This window comes from Malaclemys terrapin, chromosome 17 (genome assembly GCF_027887155.1).
Source record: "Malaclemys terrapin pileata isolate rMalTer1 chromosome 17, rMalTer1.hap1, whole genome shotgun sequence".
Lineage (NCBI taxonomy): Eukaryota > Metazoa > Chordata > Testudines > Emydidae > Malaclemys > Malaclemys terrapin.
The window spans coordinates 21,964,317-21,983,190 of record NC_071521.1 but is presented as its reverse complement, the minus strand read 5'-3'; the positions used below and the strand labels follow the sequence as shown (position 1 = coordinate 21,983,190).

At 53.0% G+C, this 18,874-nt stretch overlaps 1 protein-coding gene across 18 annotated transcripts in view; it reads left to right on the top strand.

The window, feature by feature from the left end:
- GRIN1 (glutamate ionotropic receptor NMDA type subunit 1) overlaps positions 1–18,618 on the top strand; it is a 70,262-nt gene extending 51,644 nt beyond the window's left edge. For 3 of the 18 annotated variants that reach the window (XM_054007496.1, XM_054007497.1, XM_054007495.1), the window contains 9 exons: positions 488–636; positions 1,841–1,998; positions 2,872–3,033; positions 6,048–6,157; positions 7,634–7,779; positions 9,948–10,013; positions 10,442–10,552; positions 11,872–12,092; positions 16,403–16,489. In XM_054007496.1, coding sequence (XP_053863471.1) covers positions 488–636; positions 1,841–1,998; positions 2,872–3,033; positions 6,048–6,157; positions 7,634–7,779; positions 9,948–10,013; positions 10,442–10,552; positions 11,872–12,024 — 1,055 coding nt within the window. In that variant the 3' untranslated portion in view covers positions 12,025–12,092; positions 16,403–16,489. Of the gene's footprint in view, positions 1–487; positions 637–1,840; positions 1,999–2,871; positions 3,034–6,047; positions 6,158–7,633; positions 7,780–9,270; positions 9,313–9,947; positions 10,014–10,441; positions 10,553–11,871; positions 12,093–16,402 lie in introns of those variants that run through there. The other 15 variants (XM_054007479.1, XM_054007481.1, XM_054007482.1 and 12 more) reach the window with 12 other exon arrangements.
- The last annotated feature ends 256 nt before the right edge of the window (positions 18,619–18,874 follow it).

Sequence of the window (18,874 nt, the reverse complement as noted above, 5' to 3'; positions counted from 1 at the left end):
CTGAGGAAGGAGCTGCTGTCACACCAAGACAATCGGTTTCTCTTCCACACGGGCTGGGACACGGTCCCACCATGGCTCACCGTGTCACTGACCAATTCTCCACTCAGGCAAGAGCTGACCTGTTTGGAGGCACTGCTGACCAAGGACAATCATTTCCAGGGCCGAGCTGTTTGCCTCCCTGGCAGAGGGGAAGTGTGGGGCTTCTGCACTGGGAAGCAATACAGCAAACTGGACCTGTGTCCTCCCTTTGCACCTGTGCCCTGACAGTCACAGAATGGTGCCTGGAGTCAGCCATGTGACCCCCATAATGCCCTGTGGAGACAGGTCGGACAGTGGTAGTTCAGACAAGACAAGGGGGATTGTTTTCCATCCCTGGGTATCAGATCCATGGTGTCCCGCCGGGTACCTGTCTGCTCTGGCAGTCTCTACTTGCTGACACACGTGGAGCTGCATCTTTGCTCCTAACTCTTTCTCCTTCCCCCCTCAGGTGCTCCCCGGAGCTTCTCTGCTCGTATCCTTGGCATGGTGTGGGCTGGCTTTGCTATGATCATTGTGGCTTCCTACACTGCCAACCTGGCTGCCTTCCTGGTGTTAGACAGACCTGAAGAGAGAATCACAGGCATTAACGACCCGAGGGTAATTAGCGTGTGTCTTTCTGAGAGGGTTTGTGTGTGTCACTGAGGCAGGTAAATGTGGAAACATACGATGGTCTAATGTGCATCTGCTGGCCGGGAAGTGGGGCCTGTAGCTTGATCTCTGGCGCCAATAATCTTGGAGCCCCAAACACGAGTGCTCAAGGTTCTACGCTGAGGCGTAGCAGCCAAGGAAATGCTCCCCTTGAGTCCCTCCCCAGACCCAGCCGTGCTCCCCTTGCGTCCCTCCCCAGACCCAGCCGTGCTCCCCTTGCGTCCCTCCCCAGACCCAGCCGTGCTCCCCTTGCGTTCCTCCCCAGAGCCAGCCATGCTCCCCTTGCGTCCCTCCCCAGACCCAGCCGTGCTCCCCAGACACTGCTATGAAGAGCAGAGAGAGGCCCAGGGCGAGACACTGCTGGCTCCCCTCACCTGAGCCATGGGACCTGCTCTAGACAATACCCTATTCCCCCTGCCCATCTGCTCTTCCTGCTGTTTGCTGTTGTGCGAGAGGGGGCAGGAGAAGTGAGAAGTGAGGCCTGCAGGCTAGGGCAGGAGGGAACTCCTGGGAGCAACTGTTTTATAAGCAGGCACAACTCCCGCCCCAGCACTGCGAAAACATGATAAGAATCAGTGATGGGGGGAGGGGTTCCAAAGTGTGAAGGGCCCAATGAGCCCCCCAAAGTTGTCAGCTCGTGTTCAGCACAAAGGCATCGGTTCTCCCCGGTTCTCTCAAATACTGGTGCAGGCGCTGACATGGCGTGGTGACAGGGAACAGCCGACTGACCCAGCAAACCGGGAACCTTGTCCAGAAACAGCCAAAAATCAAGGCGCTGTCATTGTCAGTGCTTAGGGAACTTGAGCTAACAGGAAACGATTCATAATGTCTCACGCACTTTACAAACCCAGCTACCCCCCGTTTTCTGCTCCAGAGAGCTGACGGCTGACGTCAGACAAGCCAGACACGGAACAGACAGGGCCCACCATGAGAGTTCGGGGGCACTGCCGATGAGGGCCAGGATTCTCAAAGGGAGTCAGGCGCCCGGCCCTGGTTCACCAGAGAAGGGAGCAGTTTGGACAAGCGAGTGAGGGCCGGCAGCTGGGCACTCAGTTGTGAGGCGGGAGGGCGCGGAGGGAGGGAATGACTGGGACTGCTGGCTCCAGCCGCTCCCCTGCCCAGCCCTCACAGCCGGCTCTGCCTTGCCTTGCAGCTGCGGAACCCCTCCGATAAGTTCATCTACGCCACGGTGAAGCAGAGCTCGGTGGACATTTACTTCCGGCGGCAGGTGGAGCTGAGCACCATGTACCGGCACATGGAGAAGCACAACTACGAGAGCGCTGCCGAAGCCATCCAGGCCGTCAGAGACAAGTGAGCGAGGGGCTGCGCCCTGCCTGGCGGCTGCGGGCCTGGCTGGGGGCCGTGCAGGCTCGCTGAGTGTGTGGGGCGGCGGCTCTCACTGTTGGTCAGGGTGTAGGGCCTGGTGCAGCGTGCGGGGCCAAGCCCGGCCTGTCAGTGCTGCCGCCCACACGGGGATCTTCCTAGGAGACAATGGCCTGGGTGGCTGTGGGCTGGGACCTGGCGACCTGGCACTAAGGGAAGGCGTTTGAGGTGCTGGTCTGTGCCCGGGCAGGGCTGGGATGGGGGCCAGATATCGGCACAAGGCTTCACTGGGGCTGGCTGGGGTTAAATCTATTAATTCTGAGGGGACTCAGGGCGGGGTGGGGCTGGTCCCTGTGCCAGAGGGCTACCAGGCATGAGTGAAGTTGTCCACAGGACTTTGCTGGTGCTCTAGGGGGCAGGAGTAGAGGGGTATAATGCCAGGATGTGCTAATGCTCTAGGGGGCAGGAGTATTGGGGGGTGTATGATACCTGGGGCAAGCACAGAAAGGCGTAAAACTTCTCTGCGAGGTGCTTTGGGGGGGGGCGGGGTCGTGGGATACAGACTGGAGAGGGCCTCTCCCTACTACGCAGAAAGCAGGGCTGGGACCTGCCTTTCCCCTGTGGACCATGAGATGGTGTCTCCCCATTTCGCATTCATGGTGCAGTGTATTACGGCTCTGAAATCGCGTCTGCCCTTCAAAACGGGGCTGCTGCGCGGATCACATTGGGGGCTGCCCGATGGTTCTATTAGAGCTGACAACAGTCACCGCCCTCTGCAGATCCTGCAGCTGTGGTAATTTAAGACAAGCCAGTCCATGCTGCCACACTGACCTGGCTTCTCCTTTCTCCGTGCTGCGTTAGCAAGCTCCACGCCTTCATCTGGGACTCGGCAGTGCTGGAGTTCGAAGCCTCCCAGAAGTGTGACCTGGTGACAACAGGGGAGCTTTTCTTCCGCTCTGGCTTTGGGATTGGGATGCGCAAAGACAGCCCCTGGAAGCAGAACGTCTCCCTGGCCATCCTCAAGTCTGTACACGGCTCTCCGGGAGCGCTCTGAGTCTCCAAACATTGCATGTGCTAGGACGTGACCAGCTGTGTGTCTGCGGGGCTAGAGTAGGACTCGGGATACCTCTGCTGAGCTGTTGCTCCGCACCTGCCTAATGATCCCCAACCAGCAGGACTGCGGACCTGGCCCAAGCGGTGCTAGAGATCCCGGCAATGGAATCAGAGGCTCTTTGAACCTGATTCCACATGATAAGCCACTTCTGTTCCCTGGGCAACTTGGAGGTGAAAGGTCCCATCTGGCTGAGACTGGGTGTCCGGGGTCTCAGCTCCAAGGGGAAGATTATCACCATACTTGGGGAGGAAAATGCTCAGATTATTTTTAAAGAAAACACAAGCATTCTCAGAGTTACCCCTTCATAAGGTGGGGAGGGGGAGGGATTGGCTGTTTTTTTCCAGCTCTTGGACAATGGAAGGCATTGGGGCGCTCTGCCTCCATGTCCATCGTCTCTCTGACCCACATGGGCTCAGTATATAATAACTAGGAAGGTTTTTTCCTAGTTGCCAGCACCGTGAACTCCCCATAGGCTCTGAGAGCCCAGCTAGGCTCTGTCTCCCATAGGCAGCAGCACCAGTACCCATAACCCATCTGTTAGAAGTGTTGATAAAGAACAGTGCAGATGTGTGCCTATAATCTTCCTCCATCAGTTCAGGGTTAGTGGTTTCATGAGCCAGATATCACCCAGCTCGATGAATTTGTGGCTGCAGTAGTTAGAAAGCACAGGAACATAGGCATGGTCCATGTACGAGGTCCATCTAGCCCGGCGTCCTGTCTCTGACAGGTGCCAGTGCCACATGCATCAGAGGAAGGTGCAAGAGATTCTGCAGTAGGCAGATGTGGATAACCTGCCCCAATAGTTAGAGGCTGGCTTTTGCTCTGAAGCAAGTGAGTTCATAGCCCTGCAAGAGCCATTGTTGATTCTTTGAATATTTACTCAGAGCCTTCTGGGTATTCTTGTTGGAAATGGCCAGTCCCTTGTTCAATCTTGCTAAACACTCGTTATTAACGATATCCTGTGGCAATCAGCTCCGCAGGCTAATTGGGCTCTGTGCAGAAAGGACTTCCTTGCATATGGGGTAAAAGGTCAAGTATTGCCATGGATCAAAAACTGGCTAAGACACAGGAAAATAAGGGTAGGAGTCAATCTTTTTCATTCGTCAGTAGAAGGTTAAGAGCAGGGAGCCACACCGATTCTGTTTTAGGCTCGGAGTGGTTCAATACATTTATCAATGGGTGCGGGAAAGGGAGCGAGCAGGGAAGTGACAAAACTGACAGGTGAGACAAAATTATTGAGGTTAGTCAAGACCAGAGAAGACGGTGAGAACTTCAGAGGGACCAGCCAAGGGCAGGGGATGGACAGCATGATGGCAGATGAAACTCTGTATTGACTGTAAATTAACTGGGTCAACTCAGGATAGGGCGTGGGCGTCAGCATGGAGAGCTCAGTGGAGACCTTTGCTCAGTGGGCAGCCGTGGTCGAGAAAGCCAACAAGCTGTTAGGATACCTAGGGAATGAGAGGGAGAAAAATACAGACAATCCTGCCAGGCCTTCATATAAATCAGTGGTGCGGCCTCATCGCTACCCTGCGTGCGGTGCTGGGCACCCCAGCTCCAAACTGATACTGCAGAATTAGAGGGAATTCAGAGACGCAGACAGAATGACGAGCTCCCATCTAAAGAGAAATCGGGATGGACCTTGGCTTGGGATGTAAAGAGAGAGGGGACTTGCCCCCAGGGCACACCGCAGGCGTCAGTTGGGAACTGAACTCCCATCCCTTCAACGCTAGCCAGTGTGCCAGTCTTTGGAGCACACCCGCTGCCTTCACCCCCCACCTGTAACCCCATCCCCTGGAGCACCCTCCTCAGGCCCTTCTGCCTGTTGGAAGCTGGGTCCCATCTGGTGGGGGTGTCGCTCCTGTCCACTCACTGTACATCCAGCACAGAGCTGGCTGCCTCAATGGGAGGAGAAGGGAACAGTGCTGAGATGGGCCAACTCCACGATGACCCCATATGCTGGCTCTCTCTGCTCCTCCAGCTGAGCAACTCTGGCCTCGGGATGCTGCCCTGGAGCGCCGAGCGCCATGAGCTGCTGGTTCCGGGTGCAGACGCCAGTATTCACGCCCCCGGCCCTCTTCAGCACACTGTCAACCCTTCCGCTGGTCTGCAGTCCCCTGTCTCCATAGTTACACGGGATTGGCTCTGACTGGGGACCAGGCGATGTTAGGGTCTGGCCTTCTAGAAGCTGAAGATACGGGGTTTCCTGGATTTTAATTATTATAATCTCCTAGCGGCTAGTCGCCCCACTCTGTCCAGACGCCCCTGGTTCCCCCTCGGCTGCCGCTCGCTGCCCAGCCTAGGCCTCTCTGTGCTCGGGGAACGGAGCTTCTCTCATGAACTGAGCCCACTGGTTCCGGGCTGCGAGAGCTGACGGACATGGAGCCTGTCTTTGAGCTGCACTTTGAGGGGTTTGCTTTACTTGGGCACGACCTGACAGGTGGATTTAATCTCCCCACAGCCCCCGAACTCTGCCTTTGGACTGCGTAATGACGGGCCGTGGCACTAACTGCGCCCCAGACACTTCACCAATGCACGTTTGCACACCCAGTGTAACAGCCACACACACGACACGTGCACGGGTTTACTGTAGGCAGGACTACATAGAATATACACGCCTGCTGTGTAATGCACACACAGTTCTCTGCCTGCAGCCATCATGTGCTCCTCCGCCCATTTGCACACACGTCACCCCCCTTCTAGCACAGCCTGCCAAGAGCAAAGGCAGAGCATCTCCTTCTAGCCTGTAGCCTAAGGGGCAGTGAAGCTGAAGTGCAGAGAGTGGGGCGGATGTGGGCACTGATGTGAATGAGACAGGCTGGCGTTTCGGACGTTCCCCTGCTCCCGTAGCATCAATGCGCGCTCCCATTGGGCCAGGCGGTGGTCTCCAGTGATGCTCTGTATTGTCTCCTTGTGCTTTCAGATCCCACGAGAACGGCTTCATGGAGGATTTGGACAAGACTTGGGTGAGGTATCAGGAGTGTGATTCCCGTAGCAATGCCCCAGCAACACTCACCTTTGAAAATATGGCAGGTTTGTTCTGCAAACCTCTTTCTTCCCATTGGCTCACTAACCTGCTTTCCTTCACTGTAACCCTCTGAGCTCTCCTGAGGTCTAAACTCCACTTCTGGGGCTGCGCGTCCCTGTGGTCTGGGAGTTTGCGGTGTTGAGCAGTGTCCTGTTCCCACTGGGGGATCGGAAATGGCTCTGAAAGGCCCCTGCACCCCCAATCTTCCCCTTTGAGGTCCCGTTAGCATGCCTGTGATTTTAAAGGTCACCCTCTCTGAGCACGACTCACCTCCCGCTCCTCCAGCCAAGCCACAGTGAAATCACAGCCAGTCCCCAAGGCAGAGACCAGCATCCAGCCAGAGCCTCAAGGGAACCAGGGCAGGAGAAAACAAGCCCAGCATCGCGAGCCAAGAATGTAAGGAAGGCAGCACGTCTAGTGGCTAGAGCAGGAGGCTGGGGTACAGGGCCCCAGACTCACTGTGTGACTTTGGACAAGTTGCTTCGCCTCAGTTTCTCCCTCTGGAAAATGGGGAGAAATACCTACTGGGGGTGGGCTGCCATACTTGGGAAGGAATAATTTGTTCAATTAGTTTTGCCGTGTTTCCTGTTTGCAAATTGTCTGCAAACAGATGGCAGTTTTCTCAGACATCCTCACCCTACAGGGAATCACGCAGGAAGTCCCAACAGTAATGCTGCATCAGTGGCTCCTTCCCCAGTGTTTTTTGGGGGTGTTTGGGGTCCAAGCTGTGCTGCCTGTATGCATCACTGGTCAGTGTTCCCAGAGCAAGTGTGAGGACTGCCCAGAGAGAGACCATCTCCTCCCTCCCTTCTCCTGCCCCACACCTCTACTGTCCCATCCCTCTACAATTGATTTCCCCTGCTCCCACCCCAAAGTTTTGGCCACCAAAGTGGTCACCACGGGCAAGGGGCACCATGTGCAACCGCACTACACACACACACACTCACACCCGCGAGTGGACACAGAGCTCACCTGGTATGTGTCTGTCCCCTGACTGCCTAAACATAAACTCCAAGAATCAGGCTCACGGTGTATCCCTGGGAACTCTCTGGGGTGGCTGGTGTCTCTGTCAGTTGTTTGTACAGCCCTTGTCCCTGATTGCAGCCTCTGGATACTACAGTGATACAACCAATAATAATAATCCAAACTCAGGATTAGCTTGTCATTAATATTCAGCAGTATTCCCTTCCAATTCCCTCTTCCCATGAACATCCCTGCTGGTAAAGGCGCTGCGAGGATATTCCCAGGAAGTGAGTGAAAAAAGGGTGTCAACATAGCTGAAGCAACTACAGTAAAAAATGCAAATGAATCCTCATGGAAAGGCTCTGCAGTATTCGCCTTCTGCTGTGCTCCACCTTGGGCATGTCTGGGGGCAGAATCCCTGGCTGCAAGAAGCTATTGACATGCAAAGGGTTATTGGGAAATGAAGTATCATGATGCTGTTTCCATTGTCCTCTGTGTAACTTTCCTGCTTATTTCAGGTGTATTTATGCTGGTGGCTGGAGGTATTGTTGCCGGGATATTTTTAATATTCATAGAAATAGCTTACAAAAGGCATAAGGATGCGCGGAGGAAGCAGATGCAGCTGGCGTTTGCAGCCGTTAATGTGTGGCGGAAAAACCTGCAGGTAGGACAAACCGTTTTTAGAGCAAATCTCCAACAGGTGCGTTTTCCATTACTTCACCAAATCAGTGACTACAGAGCTATGGGATAGCCCAGGGGCCCCCCCCATCCCTTTCCCTGGGTCCCCACTAACCACGGGGGTGACTGTGCTGCTAGCAACCAAGGCATGGATTCCCTGCCTTCTCAATGGGAACTCCCCTTGGCACTAACACACGGTCTGATGCAATCTCTCCCAGGAGGTGAGTGGTGCACAAATCTAACCAGGACACCTGGCAAAAATCGCTTCATTCTCAACTGTGCTCCCAGGGGTGGTCTGGCACATTGCTCGGCTGGAGACTACGTGCAAGAGCCGGGTCTCATTCGATTTGAGCGAACAGTGCCAGCACAGCTCCTTTAAACGCCATTGCATTGACGGACCAGTATCTGACTGCGCTTGACAGCAGATGAGCACAGCATTAAGCTGCTGTCGATGAGCGCCCGGTTCTGCTGCTGGCTGTGTGGGGAAAGGCTCACGTGACCATTCATGAAACACAGCCAAAGCAACCCCCCGTGTAAGTGCAGTTGCAACCTTCATAACTGGGACCGATTCCAAAAAGAGGTGGTGTGTGCTCTTGTCAATTGGATTCCACAGATTCAGAGAGGTGGGCATCTCTTGATGCCCACAATTCACGCTGGGGGCTAATAATGCCAGTTACTGTTAGCACACCGATTCCCCAGGGCTCATGCCAAAGGGCCATTGCTTGCTATGGATTCTCTTGTCTACAAAGGGATCATTTCTCCTTGCCCCTCAAGTGAGGCAGGATCTGGAGGGAATCTGGTGTGTCTGACACCTTATCGTAGCAACATAAGTGAGCCCGGCCCAGCCGGCCTGGCTAAACTTTCTCTCTTTCCCAGCTGCTATGGGATTAACCCTTGCTATGTCCCTGGCCCCAGTTTAGGACATCTGGAGTTTCTCTCTGAACTGTCCGGGCTGTTTCTCGTGTTTGGGGAAGCAAACCAGCGTTCAAAGAGGAACAGATCCTTTATCCGACGAAAGGAAACCACTATCCAAAGAAAGTGTGAATGAAAGAGAGAGAAACAATGATTGGGAACCTTAAAAGCAGTGTTGCTGTAAACAAGTGAAATGAAATGGCCATGTGATAGCAGCATTGACTATGACATGGGAAAGGGCTGCTCAGTGGTAAATGACCTCCCTGAAAGCAGCAACGGGTAACGAATGTGGACTGGAGCTCTTGGGCTCCGTTCACCAATACAGATTGCAAAAGCCATTTCTGGTTTCCTTTGCTTCCAAAAAGCAGCAGCACTGAAGTGGTTAAGTCTGCTGGGACAGAGCACTAGAGTCACACTGCCATTTTTCACTTGCCAACCTTCTAGAAAATACTGCACTGGGTCACTGGGCAGAATCTGTGGGACTGTGAGCTACGCATGTCACCCTGTGGGTATAAACAGAGTCTCATGATAAAGATCAGTTTGACAATGTAAGACTTTTCCACAGGAGGAAACGTCAGACCACTAGTATCTGGTACATTACTAGAAGGTAGGCAAGTGGAAAGATTTATTTGTTAAACCAAACAAACAAAAATAATGGGTTTTGGGATCACAGTTTTGCCATGGCTATTTCCTGAGATGCCATGGAAGAAAAAGACATTTCATTCCATCCATCTTGCTTTCTTTTCCGTTTGTGCATGTCCGCAAAAGAGAGTACTGAAAAGGAGGAGGAAATGTATCCCCCGAGCATGCACTACGCACCAGCGGGATACATTTTGGTTACCCCCGGGCGGTAGTAGAGCCAGACCTGGTTACTCCTTCCCCATCCGAAAAGGTCACGCTCATTGGCACTAAAGCAACTGGGGAGGAATTGTTCTGCCGTCGTGGTATCTGGCTGGTCCCCACCGCTAACAACGCCCTCTGCCCCCGGCGGCTGGTGCTCCCAGCCTCTATTAACCAGGTCCGACTATCTAACACCCATGGCTACATTTTTGAGTTCTGTTTCTCTTTGAGTTCATTCCAACCCCTGATGATATCATAGCGCTAACGCTTCGCTTCTTTCCTTTCTTTTCCTTTTTTTTCCTTTTTCTTTGGAAAACGTTCAGCTTTGCTCAAATGCATCATTTAAATTTTTGAATACATTTTTTACAGAATATTCATACAATGACTTCTCTTTCAATGCAGTCCTCTCTCTCTCTTGTGGCGCTAGGATTCAGCTTCAGAAAAGGCCCAGAGCATTTTTTTTTAGTGGTAGGTGCAGCATCTCACCTCTCGGTCTAGCTAGACTAGTTCTGGAAGCAAGGGGCAGGAGTCATGCAGACAAGTCTGTTAGGAACAAAATGTCATTTAGCCACTGAATTTGAAATGGCTCCCCCGGGAATTTAGGCTAGCCATACAGACCTGTAAATGGACACAGAAAAGAACAGGGCTACTTCCCCCAAGGGGTTTGCATTTCTCCAGATCCTAGGCCATTCCAGCTAGTCACAGCCCTTTTGTAATTCCTTATTCAAGTTAGGGCCATGATGGCCCCTCGTGGAGGAGTTGGGAGTGACACCGGCAGAACATCTCCAGTAGCCGTCTTACCTAAATGAAGGACATAACATGGGGCAGTATTCAACTAGATTTAGAGATTCAAACAACACACTAGAGATCTAATCACTTATACATATTCATTTTAGGATAGAAAAAGTGGTAGAGCAGAACCTGACCCTAAAAAGAAAGCCACTTTTAGGTCCATCACCTCCACCCTGGCCTCCAGCTTCAAGAGACGTAGGTCCTCCAAAGATACGGTAAGAGGAAGAAGAACAATTCTGCCCTCTCTCTTTCTCTCTCTCTCTCTTTTCTGCCATCCCATCGACTACCACACACCCATCCCGAAGCTGCCAGTGTACATGCATAGCCTCATGTTCGTCAACAGTCAGTCAGTGAGTCAGTCTTCCCGTGTACCTGAAAGGGTTCGGGGACTCCTGGAGAGCAGGCAGGAGCTGGTCTGTAGTCCTGTGATGAGTTTGGAGATGCTACCGAGTTTTTTGTTTTGTTTTTGACTGGATGAGTTTTGAGTTTACTCACCGTACTGGTGCTGACCTTTGGAAAACAATGACTATTTTTTTTCCTGTTCCTGAGTGTTCCTGTAACTGTTTGTCATTGTATGCCTGAACTGATCACCCCGGTTTAATTTAGGCACTGTCTCACCTCACCGAGAGCCATGCGTGTCACATTCTCTACATGTGGTTTTTGTTTGTGACTGAGAGCACTCAGGACTTACTGCTAAGTGCACAAGGAAGAGCTGTCTCTGGTTATGAGCGGCATTAATTCAGCTCTAGAAGAGAGACACCGATGGTTGAGAGAGGAGTTTTTAAAATCCCAACCTGATTCAAATAGTGTGTTTCGCTGCTTGCTGCCTCTAAAGCCCAGCTAATGTCAAACGGAAATACCGTGTCCTCTCCAGTTAGCAGTTCAGACACAACTCAATCAGGTTGGGCTGTTGAACTAAAAGCCAATACCCCATCTGTGCCCTTTGCACGGTGCCACTCTCTGCAGTTTGGCTAATCTGTTGTAGCAGTTCAATACAGGAGATCCATTTGGGGCCAGGCATCACAGTTAACAGGCTGCTGAAACACCTCCGACCTGCCCTGATCTGCAGATTTCTGCCCATTGCCGATTTGCTCAGGGCAGGTTCACATGGAGGCTGTTAGACATGATGCATGGCTGGGAACGGAGCACCATTAATGAAACTGGGGTGGCAAAACGCAGCCCGCCATGTTCTGCAATTCACTTAACCTTTAACACAGAGGTGCAGCCCACAGAGACTAGAGGGACCTTCAGGAACTAGCATGTGATGGTCCATCTTGTTCCCAATGCATGATGGGACATGTAGTCTCTCTGGGCCATGGCTCTGTATGCAAAATGGGGGTGACTCCATTTTACGCTAAAGTAGAGGCTTGCTCCCAAGTGATGTAGAGCACGGTTTGGATCAGGCCCAATGTGCACTAGCAAGCTGCTGACCAGCCAAGCCCTCAGCCGGGCCGGGTTGGGCTGCCCCTTCCCTAGAAGCCACTGCTGCTGCCATCTCACCAAACGGGATCCTTTACCTTGGCTGTCATCTCAGGATATGCAGCACATGCCAGCTGGTTCAGAGAACGCAGGGGAAGCCCCCCAGCACCTTGAGGAAGGGATCAGAGACAGCAGACTGGAAGGAACCACAGCGCTAGTGTTACCCGTGCTGCACTCTCCAGGTGGAGAAGCTCTCAGCCTGCACTAATGACCCCCCCATCACATCACATCACATCCCCGAAACCCAGTACCGCTGAGCAGGCAGGAGGGTGTGAGGTGAGATTGCCTGCTGGGGGCCCCATGATGTCACTCCCGCTAAATGTCTCTCCACCTCAAAGCACGGAGCACGGAGGGGGGAGCAGAGGGTGAGGAAGGAGGAGGAGGGAGGGGGGAGGCTCTGGGGAGCTGGGCTGGGCTACAGAGCTGAAAGGTTCCTTCGTGGGTTTTGTGTGTGGCATTTGTGACTAATGCCGACCCCCAAGACCAAGGAAACCAAAGAGGAAATGAGGCCCCTTGTTCCAAAGTTAACCGCTAACCCAGAGTGGGGCTGGAGTGCCATGGGCAGGGGAGAGGGGTAAGTGTCTGGACTGGAATGTGGGGGCCGGGAGCTGGGTCAGAGGCAGGCCAGCTGGGCTAAGTGCTCCGCTGTGGGGCGAGAGGGCTCAGTGTGCATGTCAGGACTGCCTGGGGCCTGGACTATTTGACACCCCCACACACAGGTAGGTGCTGCTCATGTGAGAGCACCGCCAGGCGTCCCCCAGACTCCCGGGGCTCCCACCCCAGGGAAGGAAAGGCGTGACACTGTACTGAGGCTGGGGGCCATACCCCTCCCCAGTTACTCTCTATAGCAGTGCCCTATTCCTGCAACCCTTCACTGCTCTCCAGTATGTCCCAGCATGATGCCTCCAGCAGGCGCCCAGCCCAGCAGCAGGGCACCGGCACCCCTCAGAGCAGCAGCGTGAAGGATCTCACCCTCCAGCCAGCCCTTCACGCTCCTGGCCAGGTCACTGGCCTCGCTCCCCACCACAGCCTGCCCCACCGAGCACAGCCTGTGGCCCTCGCACAAGCGGGCACGGGAAGGTGCACCCCAACCTTGGTCTAGTTCACAGGGATCGTCTTGTGCCCCGTTATCCCAAGGAGACAGGAGCGGCCAAGACTCCCTGCCGCTGGTTGTGTGGGGGTGGGTGGAGGCTCTGCCAGCTCAGGGGTGGCTCTGCCGAGGGCAGCAGGTGCCATGGCTGATAGCTGGCACGTCTCCCCCCCATGCCCAGTCTGTCCCGCTGCTGTGTTCCCTGCAACTGGAAGGGAGGATAGTTCAGCCCTTGGCCTGGGATCCCAGATTAGATTAAACAGGGTTGTAAAGACGTTCGCTTGTTGTCTGGTTTTTGTCACTACAAGGCAGACTTCAGGTTGTTTGGGCACCTCAACTCCATTTCCATACCTTAACACGCTTGAGTTTCTTCTACAGTCAACTTGAGCGCTGATGTTCTTGGCTTGATAGTGCTTGGTCTGGGGATAATTACAGCACCCCCTAATGTATACTACCCGATAAGTGATCTCAACATGAAGTCCAGCTGAACACAGCTTTTATATAGACATTTCCTTGGTTTTAAAATTGTTTAAAATGTCGTCTATGAACACTAACCAAGAAACCACACAACCGTTGCCATGTATAGTCTAATGATTGACAGATACATCGTTTCAATCTGAAATCACTGTCTTGTATTGTGACATTTATGGCTAAATTCAGCAGGACACTGGCTGCTTTATGCCAGTCTGGCCCTGGCCAGTTACATGGGCTTACAGCTGCTTTGTGTTGACAGTGCAATGCAAATCAGCCAGAGCATGCCTCGCCGTTTCCCCCCCTTCCTGTCCTGCACATTCCCCGGGGCAGGCTCCCCCAAATGCCTTCTGAACCCCAGACATTCCTTGCATGCATGTGGGCACACGTGCACACTCACATCCATACATGTACACACACGTGCACTATTGCCAACTCTTTGGAGCAACACAATATTAAGCGCTGCTGGAGCCAGTCTCAGCCAATGAGTGGAGAAGCTCCAGCCCTCACATCATTTTCAGCCCTTCCCAAGGGGAAAACCCCTCTGATTGGCTGGATGCCTTCGCCACTTGTCCACCTCCTGGGGAAAAGCAGCTAGTGAGAGCTGCTGGAGGTGATGGGCCGCACTTACCTCCAGGAGCCAGAGGGGTTTGGAGGTTAAGGAGGGTGGGGTGCAGACAGTCCCTCTTTCAAAATGGCATCATCTCTTACTCTCAATGGGTTTAAAGCCTTTCACGAAGATGCCCAACGCCTCCCATATTTCTTCAGTGGAAACGAAGCCAAATTGCTTCCAGAGAAGTACAGTCAGAAGGCAGCGAAGAGCCCTGTGCAGTACCGATGAATGGAATTGGGCGACATCTTTGCTAAGGGCAGCCTAAGTCCCATTGAGCGTGATAGGAAACGGCAGCCATTTTGAGAGAACAGTCATGCTGAGTTTCTCTGAAGGGGGCCACTACTCTTCAGCCTCTGCTAGAGGAGAAACTTTCATTTACAAAAAATAATGGGGAATAGTCCTTAAAAGTGCTTCTAAAAACTACCCATTGCACCAGATATCCCCAGGCTTCACTTCTCGGCTGGGGTTTGTGTAACTAGACAATGGTTGTGGGTTTGGGACAATTGAAGGCCCAATTTTAACATTAATTTTAGCTCATAAACTTATTACTGGAATTACTTGGCATGTCCAGAACGTTCATTTAGTATTCAAAGAACAATTGCTGGAATCTTTCTCCCAATAGTGTATGTTTCCTAGAGAACCAAGAGACGGGATTGTGGCTTTAAGTGTAAAACTCACGTGAGCTGTAACTATGGAGCGTCCCTTATAGACACTGCTTGTGCTGCATGTAACACCCAGTGACAGAGCAGAGTCCCCCAAGACAGCCCGAGCTCACACTGCATCTGCTCTAGTCCTTAGATGGCATTTGAGAGGCCATAACGCCTATAGACAAACCTGAGATGCACATAATCCCCTAGAAACAGTACAAAATGGCAAAATACCAGTAGATACAGAGTGAGATGGACACGCTCATGAAAAACACAGCACAAGGCACAAATAAATGCCAGGCAATCCCCGAAGATCCCACTGAGAGCCATGCAATCCACTGAAAAACACTTTGGTGGGCAACCAATCGTTACAGAGCCCACCCGAGGTCCCAGACTGCCCTGGACAACACCTGAGAGTCCATATTCCTCACACACAGAGCATGGCATGCAGCTGACCCTGCTGGCCAGAGGGGTGATCAGAGTATTGTCGATTTCTGTCCTGACTGTTCAGTATATAAACCCTGCACTGGTTTTCTGTGCTCCGGGAGCAGGGCTCCAGCAGGGCCAGAAGGAAGTGGTTAGTAGGGGCAGGGCTGGGGAGGGAGAGGATTGTCTCTGAGAATTGATTTGTCTATAAATAGAGATTAAGACCCAAATGGAGGAAAGTTGGAAGTTCCTCTTTAGGGGCCCTTTGGAACCTCCTTCCTTTGGCTTCAGTGGGCACTGCCTTAGCTGTGCAGGAGGGGATTATCCTACCAATGTAGGGTGACCAGACAGCAAGTGTGAAAAATTGGAAGGGGGTGGGGAGTAATAGGAGCCTATATAAGAAAAAGACCCAAAAATGGGGACTGTCACTATAAAATCAGGACCTCTGGTCACCCTATACCAATGTGACAAGGACATGGGACTGACAGGCCATGTCTGGGATCTGTAAACCCCTCCTTTCCCTTCTGGGTGATGTTGCACCCTTTCCCTGAGCTCATGGTGGTGGGTTTGGAGGGCACAGTGCTTGGGGTTATGGAGCTCAGGCAGGGAGCCTATCAGCAGAAAGGAAGTCTGTTTAGTTTTAAAAGCCTTTTCTTGGGGAGGGAGGAGTTTTGGGAACTAGCAGTTCAAACCAATTTCTGCCTCCCTACAGGTATCTCCCGTGAGGGGTGGGGGAGACTTTTCCAAATGAGCTTTTGCCAAACTCAATCTGTAGGAAAAGCAGGAACCAAATTCCAGGCCACATCTTTACTGCATGTCGTACGTTGGCATTTTCACATTAACAACGATTTATCACAACTAAATCACGGGGCACATTTCTTTACCCACTAGAGGGGAAAGTCAAAAGCAGGCGTATTGGGACGAGGAAGCCAAGTGCCCTGAACTAAAAGTGAAATGAAGCAGCCCAGTGATAACTGACCCAATGGGCTGGCTCAAATTGATTCACGGGGTTTCTTGGTCTCAGTCCTCACAGGAGCTGAGACTGAACTGCTCACCGAGCGCTCTAGAAGCTGCCATATTCTGTAGAAACTGTACTGTCTCCGGTGAACTCTCCTCCAAGCCCAGCTGTAGGGATGCTTGGGAACTGTCTGCAGCAACCTATGGAAACGCTTTGATTGCATTTGTAATTGACACTAAGACTGCAACAGTTTTCCTGCCGTTGCCTCATCCCTGAGTGCTACCCTGTAGGGACACACGGTTGAATGAGCTGCGCCAGGCGGGCAAGTGCCAGGGCTGCCTAACATCTCGCTCTCCTTGTCTGTGTATTTGTCTTTTGCAGCAGTATCATCCCACTGACATCACCGGGCAACTCAACCTCTCCGACCCCTCAGTCAGCACTGTGGTGTGACGTCCTCCAGCAGGAGCCATCAGTCCCTAGTTTAAGACGGCCCAGCCCAGGACTTCCTTTCAAAGGGACACTGATGGGTCCTTACTGGTGAGTCAAGAGGGACGCATCCTCCATCCATACGCAGTGACTTCATTGTCTCTCTCCTGCCCTTCCTGGTCCTGCTGACACGTAACGCCCCAGACTGCAGAACTAGGGACCGTTCTGAAGCTGCACTGTACAGAGATGATCACTTCCAAGTCATGCCATTTTTTACTCAGTATTGCCACTGGCTGCAGATGAGTTGGAATTAAGGCAAGAGACGGCTCTGAATAGCCCACGGCAGCTGCCCTCACCACGGAGCAGCGGCAGGAAAAGCAGGGAAGGAGTGGATGGTTACAAACATGTTGCATCCTTTGCAGGGGGTGGAGGACAATTTGCTGAGACCTTGTTTGTTCCTAAGCGCGTGTATGGAATACCATAGCCGATGCCACATACTTCACATGGCACAGGAGGACTGTGACGTGGTGGTAGCACTGGAGCTGCTGGTTCCTGTCCATAGCTCAGCATGCAAGGCACATGTCTGCCTCTGTTCTAGTGTCGTCATTTCAGGGAGCTGGTGCCGCCACACAGTCCGCTGATGAAACATGTTCCCTCTGGCTACAGTTGGGAAGAGCCTTTTCTCCAGCTCTCTCCATTGCCAGATGACGATAAAGTCCACAGCTCCCTATTCACCCACCCCTCCTGTCTGCACCAAGCCGGCCCCCGCCCTGCACCCACATTAAACGTCTGTTTCTACATGGCCACACTGGTACCACCTCCCTCCCTCCCTCAGCTCCCGACTGCTGGCACTACTCCACCCTGCTGTGACACAGGTGGCTCGGAGGACCACTGCTGGCTGCTTGGTGAGGTCCTGTCAGTGTGTTTTGAGTGCCCCCTTAAGTCCGTCCGCACACAAGACATTTGTACGGGCCAGGCCACGCTGAGCACCGCTGCAGATGGGTGCCCAGCCCAGCACCGCCATGTACCAGGCACTGGCGCGCACAGACATCACTGCTCTGGATAGTTTGGTCCATCCCTTGCCTTTGCCATCTGCCTCGCTGCCCCAGCATCTCCAGAGCTCACGCCGCAGCAATGTATTTCATAGCAAACGGCCAAAGGCTTTCTGACGTTCCTGCCGAATGCCCTCAAGTGCGTCTAGTGTCACAGCGTGGCCTCCCAGCACCACTAACGAGCTGTTGTGAGCGGTGTGCCCTGGGCATGACTACAGTGCTACACACACACTGGCTTACCCACCGGACCTGCACTCACCATTGAACCTGAAAAGTGAGCTCACTAGCACCACCACCAGGCCTCCTCTGAACACGCCACAAGAGCTCGCCGTCAGCCTGGCGTCACCGGCATCTCTGCAAACAGAGACTAGACACAGCCCACCCATCACGGTGACCAAGTCACCACCACACATTCAATGGACAAGCCGCAGAAAAGGGGGCGCTCGGAGGGGCACTTGCCCATTCCCAAGGTTCTTGTCCATGCTCTGCCCGATTCATCCCGCCTCGTACGTATCCAGGCGCCGTTGTCTCCTGTAAATCCGTTTGTGCAGGCAGTGGGGAATGAATGTGGCCAGCAATGCCGGCCTTTAACCCCATTGCACTATCTAATCAATTCTCTAGCAACTGCACAGCAGGCAGGCGCTCCCCCATGTACAGTGTGTGTGTGCGTGTGTGCGTGCAAAGCTGTTGGTATATTTAACTCTTGCATGTGGAATGTAGATACATTTTTTAAAAGCAAACCTGTCTGCAGTGTGACACTGAAACACAGCCCCACCTGGGTGCGCTGACCTGTCCTGCCTGGCTGGTCTATGCCATGGCGTGGCGTAGCAGCAGCTACCTTCCCCCTCCAGTACTTGAACCCCAAGGGCTGGTGGCCATTGCAGAAGGCATTGGACTGTACAGTATTTCCAGACTCAGTGGGCCAGATCCTCAGCTGGCATAAATCCGCGTACCTCCGTTGACTGCAGTGGCACCATTGATTCCAGTCAGGTGAGGCCAGTTTACACCATCTGAGAATTTGGTCCACGCTACGTATACTTTGATGTCATGTAACTTAAAACACCATTTTGCAAGAGCTGGTAAAGTCCAAACCGGACCATAAAGCGGTTTATTCCAGTGCCTCGTGCCTCCCTTCTTTCTGTAGCCATTTTAAATTGAGACCCACCCAGCAAACCCAGCGGCTGCCACCAACTCTGAGCCTCCCCTGGCGTTATTGTCAAATAGCTTACCGATAATAAAACAAAAGGCCAGGGGTGGAGCAGAGCAACAAATGGCAGAGCCAGCACTGGGCACCAACTACAGGAGAGACCCGGCGAGAGCGTAAACAGGGGCCCACGTGCCGGGGATCCCAAGCCAGATTGCTCACGGAGCGGAT